This window comes from Acomys russatus, chromosome 29 (assembly GCF_903995435.1).
Source record: "Acomys russatus chromosome 29, mAcoRus1.1, whole genome shotgun sequence".
Lineage (NCBI taxonomy): Eukaryota > Metazoa > Chordata > Mammalia > Rodentia > Muridae > Acomys > Acomys russatus.
The window spans coordinates 39144001-39157130 of record NC_067165.1 but is presented as its reverse complement, the minus strand read 5'-3'; the positions used below and the strand labels follow the sequence as shown (position 1 = coordinate 39157130).

Sequence of the window (13130 nt, the reverse complement as noted above, 5' to 3'; positions counted from 1 at the left end):
CACCAGGCCTCCGCTTCTGTCCTTGGTGCTGAAGTTTATTCAAAAAAAATTTTTTTTCCAACTGCTTTCCGAAAGGGGTGAGGGTGAGGATCTACCTTGGTATGCAGGGTGGGAGAGGCAGGGCCTCACTCAAACCACTCATCTACAGTTAGCATTGGTCGTGACAGATGAAGGCAGGAAGCCGCAGCTCCCGTAGGGTATTCACCACATCTCGGTGGCATTGAGACCAAGCCGCGTGACACACCGCAGGGGCTTAGGATCCTTTGCTATCTGCTCCAGCGGATCTGGCTGCCTTTTTCTCCCTGGCTGTTATCTTCGATACTACAAAGAGAAAAATATATTGGTTTGAGGATCTGGCTTTGCTGTGCTAAGCTGTTCAACTTGACGAGTGACCAGCTTTTTCCCACCAGCCCCAGTCTAGTCTCTGTGATAAACTGGCAAACAAGCCATTCATAAGCGTTAATGTGAGCACTCAGTCCATTTCATTTAAATCTGCCAGACCCTGACAACAGTGGAAAGAACACTAGCTGCCGATCAGCAACACAAAGGTGACTTACCCTGTATTCTAAGTTCCCAGTGCTGGTGCCCAGATTGCCTTGAAACTTACAGAACATCCATCATAGTGGGACAGACACATGCCAGAGATGCTCCCTGGCAGTATTCCTTGGCACGGTTTGAGCCTTACGAAGAGCATAGTCTGCTCCCCAAACCCAACCTCCATCTATGGTTCCTCTTACCCGGAAGCTGTTGCAGCCTAGTCCACTCTGGGCTCCAATCCTGTCAATCCTGCCCCCGAAGCAGCTGGACCTCTGGAGGCTCCGAGGAGCGGCAAGCAGAGCCCTCAGTTTGCTTTTCAAGAGGGCAGATCTATCGGAGGGGTCCCAGGGCCTATGCCCTAGGGCACTGCCATCTCTCTGAGGTGGGTTGATGACCTCCTCAGTCCAGGGAGGTACCTCAGGGAGGGAGCTGAGTGCCACCCCTGCTTCGTTGTTCTGCTCACTTAGGGCCTGTGGGGGCATGACTTCATCTTCTAGTGGCGTCTTCTCCTCCAGGTGGTCCAGCAGGTTCTTTATAAAGGGAAAATAAATGCAGGGAAAGGGAGATGTCTTAGAGAAATGGACCCAGTACCAATGAGACCCTGGCCCCAGTCTGTGTGCCACTTCCTGGCCCTACCTTGAAATCCATCAGATCTGTGTTGGACATCGCACTGTACACAGGGTTTGCTCCAATATAGCCTGGAAGCCAAAGGGCCAGGAAGAGGATGAAGCCCACGGTGATGGAGAAGGAGCCCATGCTGGTGTAGGTCGGGGCACAGTCTGATGTTTGCCGCCTCTGCTCGCTCTTCTCTGGCTTCTCTCTCTCTCTCTCTCAGCCTTTGTCTGTCACTGTCTCCCAGCTGCCCAGTGTCTCCCGTTTTTATAGCCCCCCAGCTCTCTGAGAACGCAGGAGGGCTGGAACCCTCCCCATTCTATCACTTGCAGCGATAAAGCGATGGAGTGAGGAGCCAGCACAAGATGCCCTTTTAAAGTTATCAGTTCAGCAAGGCTCGTCACAGCCCCTGTGCCTTGAGCAGCTCCGGTAACTCCCCCCACCCCACCCCGCCCAGATCCTCAGCTGCAAGAGCCACATTCTTGCTGATTTGCCTCAAGAGGCTCCCACTTCAAAGGTGTGAGGGGAGCAGAAAGGAGTCCTTGGTTATCGCTCTGGGCGCTCGCCTCAGGATTCTTTCTCCCTGGCAACGGGACCCATGCGGGGAAGCAGAGGGTGACAGGCTGGCTTGCACCCAGCTCCCCCTGCTTGCAGCTCAGCTGTCAGGGGCTCCAAATAAGGGCGGGAGAGGAGGAAATGACAGACAGCTGGGAGGCAAGCTAGGCTGAAGCTGGCTTCACACCTGATTCATCAGCCTCATGGGGTGAGCCTCTGGCCCCAGACAGCCCACCCCAACCCTAGATGTCTATATTAGCAGTCAGGTGAAAGTTATTATTGTTATTATTATTTTAGAGTGTGAAGTCAGCTAGAAAGCCACCATGATACAGGCCCTAAAGAATTCAATTACATGTATAAACACCAAGGACATTAGGAGAGCACAGTTCTTCTTGGCCTTGCTGCTTTCAGAAGCTTGGACTCAGAGTGTGAAGTGTGTGGTGGTCCCACCTTTCCTAGGGAAACAGAAGGAGGGGAAAAAGGATTGAAGCAGGCACACACAATTCTCTGTGATGCCCTTCATGACGTCTGAGGCCAAGGACATGAGCCATGAAGGCCTCGACTCCTCTGGCCATCCTCGGAAGTATGGAGAGACAGTCTATCTTGAATGAGCGGTCGCCATACCTCAACGTTGCCATTTTCAACACCGTGTGCTTTGCCTGTCTGACCAGTATGTGTGCTTTCCTCTGCTCTCTCCTTTCTGACCATCTATGGCCTACCGCAGAGTTCCGTACCCATGTTTCTGTGCGTTTCCAGCATTCATGTACTGGACGGCCAGTTTCAGGATGGCTAGTTCCATCCTCAGCTGTGCCGACCCTGTGGCTGCCTGGTGAAGTCAGTCTGTCATGCGGCCACAATGGCTGGAGGTCACAAGAGGTATCTATGGTGACATTCTCTAAGAAAGAAGAAAAAGAGAGCCCCTTGGGAAAGCTGAGCGTTGTGGGTAATCAATTTGGGTTTGCCAAATTGAAATCTGAAATCAGTGCTAGTCTAAGTAGGAGCTTTGGGTCCAAACTTTGTCGCCTCCGGATGAGTCCCTGGGAGGTACTCAGTGTGTAATTGTGTGGCTTCAAATTATTATTAGTGAAGAGGACTCAGCGAGTAGCCCAATGGGGGGGGGGGACTTAGGTGTCACATGGCCTATCCTCTAGAGATGGCTTTTGAATCAAGGCTGTGGCAGGTGGCCTCAGAGGGCTGTTGCTCCTTTTCTGCCCTGAGCCACATCTGAAGTTCATAGGTGGCCCTGGGAGAGCTGAAGTCCTGACCGACCAGTGCTCCAGGAGGACAATTTCACAATTTCCTAGAGGGGACATGAGTGTCACCCACTGGGACTCTATGACGTCAGGGTATCCCTGAGGGGCAAGGACAAAGGATGCTGTGAGTGCACGCTATACCTCGGTGTTACCATACTCAATACTGCATATACTTTGTGTCTGGCAGGTGGAGGAACCCATCACCCACTCAGCCCTGTCCTTAAGAAGTCTTTAATTTGAGCCCCAAAATTGAAGGCAACCCAATATGAAGGTCCCCCCCCCCATATGTCTGGCCCTGGTCTGCTTTGGGGTGGTGTGGAGGGGCTAATATTTCTTGGGGTGTCCAGAAGCCAACCAGCCTTAGCTTTCAGAATGATGAAAAGAAAAGCAATAGGTGAAGCTGGGAATGTGGTGGTCTCCCAAGCATGAAGGTCTGAGGCTAAACCCTTAGCACCAGTCAGAGAGCCAGGCATGTGCCATGCCGGGAGATAGAGATGGGGACAAGAGGCTCTCCGAAACTTGATGGCTGCCAGCCTAGCCAAAACCAAACCAAACCAAAACAAAAAACCCAATTTAAGATTCAGTGAGAAAGCCAGGTTGTGGTGGCACATGCCTTTAATCCCAGCACTCAGGAGGCAGAGGCAGGCGGATCACTGTGAGTTCGAGGCCAGCCTGGTCTACAGAGCAAGTCCGGGACAGCCAAGGCTACACAGAGAGACCCTGTTTTGAAAAACCAACAACAACAAAAAAGATTCGGTTCTCAACCTTTCTAACGCTGCTACCCTTTAATACACTTCCTCGTGTTGTGATGACTGCCAACTGTAAAATTATTTTCGTTGCTACCTCATAACTGTAATTTTGATACTGTTATGAATTGTAATGTAAGTATCTGACATGCGGGATAGCTGATATGTGACCCCTGTGAAAGGGTCATTTAACCCGGCCCGCAAAGGACCCATAGGTGAGAACCATTGCCATATGGGACTATGGCAAAGAATGTTAAAGCAGGCCAGTTAATGTGTTCCTCTGGCCTCCCTGTGCATGCTGGGTACACACACATGCACGTGTACCACATACACATAAGAAATAAAAATTAAATTCAAAATGAAAAGTAGCAGACATGGAAAGCCCCACACTCTTGGGCCTGAAGCCTTTCCACCATCTTAGGGAAGACATCATCTCAGCCAATGGTGGGTTGAACGAACCTTGTAAGTGGGAAACCAGGATCCAGAATTTGGGTCTGTACAGTTTGTAGTCTGGGATTTGATTTCATAACTATCCCTAGGGACACTGTGTGCTGCTGCAGGAGGTTTGGTGTCCCCAAAGCCACACATCCGAAAGGCTGGCATGGCAGTGATATGACTCTCAGGCTGGTCAGATAGGATATTGTGGAATGTTTAGGGATGGCTGTTTCTAATGTTTTTGCTGGGCTTTGTGGCACACACCTGAGGCAGAAGAATTGGGAGTTCAAGGCCATCACCAGCTACATATCAAGTCCAAGGCCAGCCAGCCTATATGAGACACTGTCTCCAAAATAAGAACCAGGGCTGGAGAGAAATCTCAGCCAGTGACACGCCTATTTTGAAAGCATCCACATAAAAGCCAGATTCATTGAGAGATCTTTTCTCAAAAAATAAAGGAGAAGCTGGTGAGATGGCTCACAAGGGAAATGCGCTTGCCACATGAACCTGGCAGCATGAGTTTGAGCCGTTGGCTCCATGTAACGGTGGAGAGAGGTGAATTCACAAGGTTGTCCTCTGACCTCTACTCAAGCACGTGCATGCATACATATATATGTCATGTACACAGCAATATTATTATATAAGAATTGAGTTTTGGGGGGGTTTTTTTTTTGTCGTTTTGTTTTTTGAGACAGGGTCTCACTATATAGACCTGGTTAGCTTGCAACTCACTATGTAGACCTCATTGGACTTGAATCCATAGAGGTCTACCTGCCTCTGCCTCCCAAGTACTGGGATAAAAGGCACATGGGTGCCACCGCCAGCGGTGGAGCATGGTGGCACAGGCTTTTAATCCCAGCACTCCAGAGGCAGAGGCAGAGGCAGGTGGATCTCTGTGAGTTCAAGGGCAGCCTGGTCTTGAGTTCCAGGAGAGCCAGGGCTACATAGTGAGACCTGTCTTAAAAACATCAAAGGGGGGCAGTATGCACCACCATGCTGAGATGCAATAATAGTTTTGGGTTTTTGTTTTGTTTTGTTTTTTTGAGACAGGGTTTCTTTGTGTAGCTAGCCTTGGCTGTCCTGTACTCACTTTGTAGTCCAGGCTGGCCTCGAACTCACAGCAATCTGCCTGCTTCTGCCTCCAGAGTGCTGGGATTAAAGGTGTGCGCCACCACACCCAGCTGCAATAATAGTTAAAAAGAAACAATAAGATGGACAGTAATCAAGTCAACCTCTGACCTCCATGCACATGTGCACATGCACCCACACAAAGGAAGGAAGGAAGGAAGAAGGAAGAAAGGCAATATTTTCTTTCTTTGTTAGAATATTCAGGTAACTGGAAGTTGGTAGTGGGGACAAGTTCCCAGGGCAGGAGTTGACTTGGGTCAGCTTTGCAGCAGTCTTGCTTCCATGAGGCAAGAGTGAGGGGGAAAGGAAGTGATGGTGAGCTAGTTTACATTGGTATGTAACAAGTCTCTAAGCTAAGGAGCTGAGTCTGCACTGCATGGCTGGGTGTCTGTGGCTTAGATACTGCTACAGTCATTGCAAGCCTGCTAGGGGGAATGTCCCTTCTCAAACTCTGGCCTGTGGCCCTTGAGGCCTCAGGTCCTTGCTGTCCTCTGGCAGTAGCCTGGAATGCCAGCGCCCTGCTCCCTAGCCTCTTTGTAGAAAAGCAATGGGCCCCCTTTAAGTTAAGCAAGAGAGCGAAAAGACGGAGGAGGGCAGAGTCCTGGAAGATACAGTCCTTTCACAACCTCATCCCGGAAGTGGCACCTGTCACCTTGTGCTGCGTTCCGCTGGTGTCTTTTGCCTCTGTTGAGGGTCTAAGGGAAGAGGAACTAAAACAAGGCCTGAGTACCAGAAGGGAAGAAAGAATACATGTAAAATAGTATGTGATCCAACTGACTCTAGCCTTGAAAAGTCTCCTTAGTGGCTGCATAGACAACATGCTGGCCATCTCCTGAGTCCACAGAGAGAAGCACCTTGGAGGAGACCCCTGGGAGAGAATGGGAGGCCAGTGCTGCCTCAGTTTCCTCAGGATTAGCCAACAGAGCATCATAAAGCACGGGGGGGCTGAAAATCACAGAAAGCTATCATCTCCGTCCCAGAGGCTGGAAACCTGAAATGAAGGTGCTCCCTCTGAAACACGTAAGAGAAGCACACGTCTTCCAGTTGCAAACTGTCCTTGGCTTCTGGCTGTACCGCGCCAACCTCTGATCTCTGACACTGCCACCTTCCCTCCGTGTCTTCTTCCTCTTTCCCTTACAAAGCCACCAGCAACACTGTGGCGCTCAAGAGCGTGTGTGTGTGTGTGTGTGCGCGCGCGCGCGCGTGCATGTGTGTGTGTGCATTGCGTGTGTGTGTGTGTGTGTGTGTGTGTGTGTGCGTGTGTGTGTGTGTGTGTGTGTGTGTAAAGGGGATAAGGTTTCACTGGACTTTCAGCTTCTGAACTCCTTGCTCCCTTGCTTCTACCACCCCAGTGCTAAGTTACAGGCTCACTTTATTTGGTGCTAGGAATGGAACCCAAGGCTTTCTTCATGTTAGGCAAGCAATCTACCCTCTGGGCAGCTTTCCCAGTCAGAAACCAGTCATAGTACATTGGGACCCCGCCCTGTGCCAGTAGTGATACCTATGGCGAGCTCTTTGCCTAATATGGCCTCATGCAGAGGCTCAGAGTATTAAGCTTTCCATGTGTCTTGGGGGTTATAATTAACCCCTAATGGGCACTATATAGGGAGGGCCCTTCCCATCTTCTGTCTCTTGCTGGAATAAACCTCGTCTTGACCAATGGCCATGGACTTTGCCGTGTCCTGCTCTGTGCCATCCAGGTGGTGGCTGGGTCTGGTCTTTTTGTAAGCCGGCTTGTCAATTTCTCCTCCCCTGGCAGGGCCAACTGAGAGGCGTCTCTGGTATGTGGGGTGGGGTGGATAGCAGCGGAAGTGCCACATCAGCCACAGCGGTTTGCTAGACAACCAGCAGGTGGGCAGGCAAAGCAGGTAGGAGTCAGCTTGAAGACACCGCCGTGTCCTAGCACCGAGTACACAGTGGGTACACACTGAGTCTTTAGAAAAATACTTTCTGGATGACTGCTTGCTCTCTGTAACTCTCCTGCCCAGCCCCCACTCCTTCTATACCCAAATGCCTCCCTACGGGTGGAGTCTCTCTCTGGATGAAGTGTGGAGGTTGTGACCTTCCCCTTCCCCCCCCTCCCCCCCCCATGTCTCCCCCCCCACACACACCTCCCTGTTTGCCCATAGAACCAGATCAGGAGCCCAGGGAGAAGAGGACTTGTGGGAAACTGGTACAGCTAAACAGTCCTACTGTGTAAACCAGGGCCACATCTGAAAGGTCCTGGCAGGAGGAAGAGAAGAGCCACTGGGCATGGTACCTGCTTGGGTGGTCCAGCCAAGGAGGATTCTAAGGGCTGCCTCATCGAGGGTGTGGTCCCTAGCAAAGGCTTAGTCACTAGGGAGTATCTCACTTTAGGCTTTCCTAAAGAGGAAATGGACTCAAACACAAGTGGGTTATTTTGGAGCTGAGGACAGGCGATGGCAACCAGGAGAGGGGGCCTGTGCAGGAAGGAAAGCGGGAAGTCAAAGACTGCTGCGGACAGCAGCTGCTCCTGTCCCCTCCCCACAGAGAACTCCAGACACTAGGAAAACCCGTGCTGCCTATGATGTTGGGAGGTTACCTGCCGTGGCTCCTAGAAGAGGTCACTTCCCAGTGCTTCCTGCTGCTGCTGGGGGAACCCTGTGTGCTCTGAACACCAGGGGGGGGTCCTTCCCCAAAAAGTGCAAGGCCAAGGCCGGGACTAGAGATGTGATTCAGCCTTTGTTCCATTCATCTAGCATGCAGACTGTCCTGGCTCAGTCTCAACTGCAGCACAAGCCAGGCGGGGTGGCCCACACTTATAATCACAGCACGCAAAGGTGGGGAGGCAGGAAAGTTAGAAGTTCAAAGTCATCCCCAGCTACGTAGGGAGTTTGAGACCAGCCTGGGCTACGTGAACCCTTGTACGCCTCCCCCACCCCACCCACACACACCGAATGGGCTTGGGACAGTAGCTTGGTTGATAAAGTGTTTGTGGCACAAAGATCTGAGTTTGACTAGAAGCACCCACATCACCCACATGTGCACACACTTACATACACACCATACACGCGCGCGCGCACACGCACACACACACCCACATACACAGACTTACACCCACACCACAGACAAGCTCAGGGTCCGCATCCAGCACACACAGCAGGAGAGGGGGAGCCACGGTCTCGTGATACCCACAGATCTGGGTTTGCTTTTAGGCATCTCCTGACATCCATCTCTATAGGATGGTTGGTCACTAGTGGACGGGACTGACGGGCTAAAGTCCGTGGATGGAAAGACCTCCAAGACAGAAAGAAGAGTTCCACAGTGACTTGAGACCAGAGGCCACGCTATTGCTTTGGCTCTGCTTTGGTGAGAAGAGAAACACCTTATATGTTTCCTTGCCACGCTCCATCCTCAGATAAAACTGTCACAGGGGACACAAAAAGAGGGACTCTGTGTCCTTGAGAGTCACATTCAGGGCAGGTGCATTCCAGCCAGTGCTGTGTACCTTTACCACTCAAGGCTGGGCAAAGCTGGCTTGCATTGCACATCCTCTTTAAGCGGTCCTCAGCTCTGAAGCCGTGGACTGAGCCTCCTCCAGTCTCTTCCACGAACACCTCTCTTCTAGAAGGATTCAGATGATAAGCATTGGTGGTGACAGAGTGCATGACAGCTTTTTTTTTGGGGGGGGGGGCTAAGGTTAATGACAAGCCAGAGGAAACTGAGGCCTGGTTCAGCTCGAAGAAGCATTAGGGAGGCTGGAGGTGTGTGTGTGTGTGTGTGTGTGTGTGTGTGTGTGTGTGTGTGTGTGTGTGTGTGATTTTTAAACATGTCCTGATTAGGAAGCTTTTTATCTGCTCACTCTGTTTTTTTTATTCATCTTTAAAAAGGGGTCACTACATCACGCTGGCCTTACACTCACCATCTTGTTTACCATCTTGTTTGCTTTCTGTTGCTATGCTAAAACACCATGACTGAAAGCCCTGGGGAGGGAAGAGCTTACATGGCTTATGTATCCCAAGGCAGGAACCGCGGGAGGCAGAGACTGAAGTACAGGTCACGGAGGGGTGCTGTTCACCGGCCTGCTCTCCTGCACCTTGCTTAGCTAGCTTTCCTATACAACCCAGAGCCACCAGGGGTGGCACCACCCTCAGTGGGCTGGGCCCTGCACAGCAATCACTACTCAAGAAAATGCCCCCCCCTTTGCCTACAGGCCAATTTGACTGAGTCAGTTTCTCAGTTAATGTCCCGTCTTCCCAGTCAATCCTGACCAACTCAAACTGCAGGTACAAAGACACAAGAAATCGACAGCTACCACGATGGACCCCTTGTCAGCTTGACACACAAATACATCACTATTAAATCATAACCTTTCTTTTCTCATTTATCTCCAAGATTATGTTAATACCACAGTATAAAACAGTCCCAATCTTTCAGATCCTTCAGAAGTTCAAGTTCCCTTTAAAAGCCCCAAATCTACCACTTACCAACTATATCTATTGACTTTTTTTTTTTTTTTTTTTTTTTTTTTTGGTTTTTCAAGACAGGGTTTCTCTGTGTAGCCTCGGCTGTCCTGGACTCCCTTTGTAGACCAGGCTGGCCTTGAACTCACAGCAATCTGCCTGCCTCTGCCTCCCGAGTGCTGGGATTAAAGGCGTGTGTTACCACGCCCGGCCTCAACCATTTTTTTTTTAATGTTACATACTTCTTATTCCAAGAGAGAAGAACTAGGGCACAGTTACAAGCAGATCAAAGCAAATTTTAAAAATTCAACAGTCTAAATAACTGTGTCTGATATCTGGGACTCACTCATGCTCTTCTGAGCTCCACAGGGCTTGGGCACCTCTGTTTCTCCGGCTGCATCATCTCTGGCTGCTCTTTTTTTTTTTTTTTTTAATTTTTAAAAATATTTTTATTTAATTTTAATTTATGTGTGTTGGTGTGAGGATGTCAGATCTTGGAGTTACAGACAGTTATGAGCTGCCATGTGGGTGCTGGGAGTTGAACCCGGGTCCTTTGGAAGAGCAGGCAGGGCTCTTAACCGCTGAGCCATCTCTCCAGCCTTCTGGCTGCTCTTATAATGGCTTCTCCATCCAAAGTTGTGAACGCTTTCTCAGCCTTCCCCAGGATGACACAGTCAAATCTGTCACAGAAGTGTTCCATTCCTGGTACCAACACTATGGCCAAAAGCAACATGAGGAGAGAAGGTTTTTATTTCACCTTACGACCCTCAGGTCACACTCCATCACTGAGGGGCATTAGGGCAGGAGCTGATGCGGAGGCCATGGAGGCATACTGCTTATTGGCTTGCTCCCCATGATTTGCTTTCTTATAACACCCAGAACCACCTGTCCAGGAGTGGCACAGCCCACAGTGGGCTAGGGCCTCCCCACATGAATTATTAATCAAGAAAATACTTCCCAGACTTGACTGCAAGTGAATTTGATGGAGACATTTTCTTGATTGAAGTCCTACTTCCCAGATGACCCTGTCCCAGGTCAAATTGACAAAAACAAAACAAAAACAAAAAACAAAAAACAAAAAAACGAAAAACAAAAAAAACCCCAACCAACCAAACAACAACAACAAAACCTAACCAGCATGCTCGCCATGTAACTGAGGAAGCCCAGAACTTCTGATCCTCTACCACCTGAGTTCTGGAAAGATAGGCACATGTAGCAAACCAGGTTCACATGGCATCAGGCATGAAACTCAGGGCTTCTGCACACTGGACAAGCATTTCAGCGACAGCCAGGTCCCCAGGCCCCATTCCAATTATTTTTATTATTTTTATTTATTTATTGTATTTATTTATTTGGTTTTTCGAGACAGGGTTTCTCTGTGTAGTCTTGGCTGTCCTGGACTCGCTTTGTAGACCAGGCTGGCCTCGAACTCACAGCAATCCACCTGCCTCTGCCTCCCGAGTGCTGGGATTAAAGGTGTGCGCCACCACAGCCCGGCTTTTTAAATTATTTTTATGAGTGTGTGTGTACATGTATGTGCACATGTGGGAGGGGCTGTGTGTCTGCCTGTATGTACATGTGTGTGAAGACGTGAAGACACTGCTCCAATTATTTTTTGTTTTATTAGTGTGCTGTGTATGTATATATGTATGTATATGGCAGGGGGGCTGTGTGTTTGGGTGTGTGTACATGTGTGTGAAGACCAGAGGTCGATGTTAGGTGCCTTCCTCAGGTGCTCTCTCGCTGAACATGGATCTCACCACTTCAGTTGGACTGGCTGGCTGGGAAGGAATATGTCTCCTGCCTCTGCCTCCTCAAAGCAGCCGCGTGCTGCTGGGAACCCAAACCCAGATCCTCGTGTAAATACCATCTGAGCTGTCTGTCTCTTCAGCCGCCCTGCTATGATTTTTTGGTGGTTTTTTTTTTTTTTTTTTGAGACAGACTTTCTCTGTGTGGCCCTGGCTGTCCTGGAACTCACTCTGTCGATTTGTAGGTTGGCCCCATATGCAGAGATCTGCCAGCCTCTGACTTCTGAATCTTCTGAAATTAAAGGCATGTGCCACCATCACCCAGCTCATTTTTTTTGTTGTTGTTGTTTTTTGTTTGTTTGTTTTTGTTTTTCGAGACAGGGTTTCTCTGTGTAGCCTTGACTGTCCTGGACTCACTTTGTAGTCCAGGCTGGCCTTGAACCTACAGTGATCTGCCTGCCTCTGCCTCCCGAGTGCTGGGATTAAAGGCGTGTGCCACCACGCCCGGCTCCACCCAGCTCATTTTTAATTTGTTTTTTTTTAATGTAGTTAGTGTTATTGGTGGGAGGGTGGGAGAGTGCTGGGCATTAAAACCCATGCAAGGCAAGTGCTCTGCAGCTGAGCCTCATGCCCAGCCCAGCCAAGAGGCTGGTTTTAAAGGATGTGCCCTGCAGTCCTTCCTTCTGGGAGCTCCGTGAGATGTCCCTCTAGGGTCATCTTTCCAGCAGGGCATTTGCTTAGAAAAAGCCAAGTACTGGGTGTAGCATGACCCACAGCCAAACAACTGATCCCTATTTACGGATGTGCCCTGTCTCCTGGAAAAACTCTGAAATCCCAGCTCTGTTTGGGAGCCTGAGTATTCTAGAATAAGTGTGCACACCTGAGCAGAGGATCGGGCTGCTGGCAAACATTGTCCTGAATGTGGATTTGCATGTGGGTTAGTGTACCCACTTGCTCCACCAGCAAGCCTAAGTCCTGGCTAGGAAGAGCACACTCGGGCTGTGGATAAGAGCCTGAGTCAGAACGTGGCTTTGCTGCTCACTAACTTCACGACTCTGAGCAAGGCACCACCTCTCTGTGCCTTGGTTTCCCTGCCTGCCAAAGAAAGGGTGCTCAGCTTCTCCTCAGAGTCACGACGATGGTCCCAGCTGAGGGAACTGCGTTAATGAAGTCTTTATCCACAACTGTTCTGGCTACTCATAGTCTCTCTGCAGCAGAGGCATTAGATGACTCACAGATGCTTGGAAAATAAGCTGCTCTTTAGACCTCACTTTAAAAAAAAATCGACATTACTCTCACTAGATATCCACAGCCACGAGTGCTCACAGGATTAAAAGGAGAAAGCACATGAAGAGCCATCTCCCAGCCCTCGCTCACTCCAGGAGACACTCTCCAGAGCCTAATGTGGCATCCACTCAGCTGTCCTCTCACGTCCCAGGACACCTGGCTTTTCTGAGTTTTCGTTTTCTCACCCAGAAAATGGAGGTGATCATAATCATGACAATACAGGTCATGGGGACCTTTGTCCCCATCACGTTCAAAGGACACGGGAACTCTGTGAGGGCGAGGCCAGCCTGGTCTACAAAGTGAGTTCCATGAGAGCCAGGTCTATGTAGAGAGACCCCCTGCCTCAAACCAAAATAACAAAACCAAAGTAAAATAAACATGACGGACTGATTGAAACTCGCAGAG

The 13130-nt window shown here is 49.9% G+C and overlaps 1 protein-coding gene across 1 annotated transcript; it reads right to left on the bottom strand.

Annotated features, from left to right (window-relative positions):
• Positions 1 to 192: 192 nt before the first annotated feature.
• Positions 193 to 1396, bottom strand: Nppa (natriuretic peptide A). The gene is made up of 3 exons (XM_051171301.1): positions 1174 to 1396; positions 738 to 1067; positions 193 to 321 (listed from the first exon to the last, which is right to left on the bottom strand). The coding sequence occupies exons 1-3, from the start codon at positions 1291 to 1293 to the stop codon at positions 310 to 312; spliced, it is 462 nt and encodes a 153-aa protein (XP_051027258.1). The 5' UTR covers positions 1294 to 1396; the 3' UTR covers positions 193 to 309.
• Between the last annotated feature and the right edge of the window lie 11734 nt (positions 1397 to 13130).

What these genes read in the sequence shown, in the direction of transcription:
- Nppa (XM_051171301.1), bottom strand. Translation starts at nt 1,293, where the DNA reads ATGGGCTCCTTCTCCATCACCGTGGGCTTCATCCTCTTCCTGGCCCTT. An exon ending in CAGATCTGATGGATTTCAAG is followed by an intron (nt 1,068 to 1,173) that starts GTAGGGCCAGGA and finishes CCCTTTATAAAG; the next exon opens with AACCTGCTGGACCACCTGGA.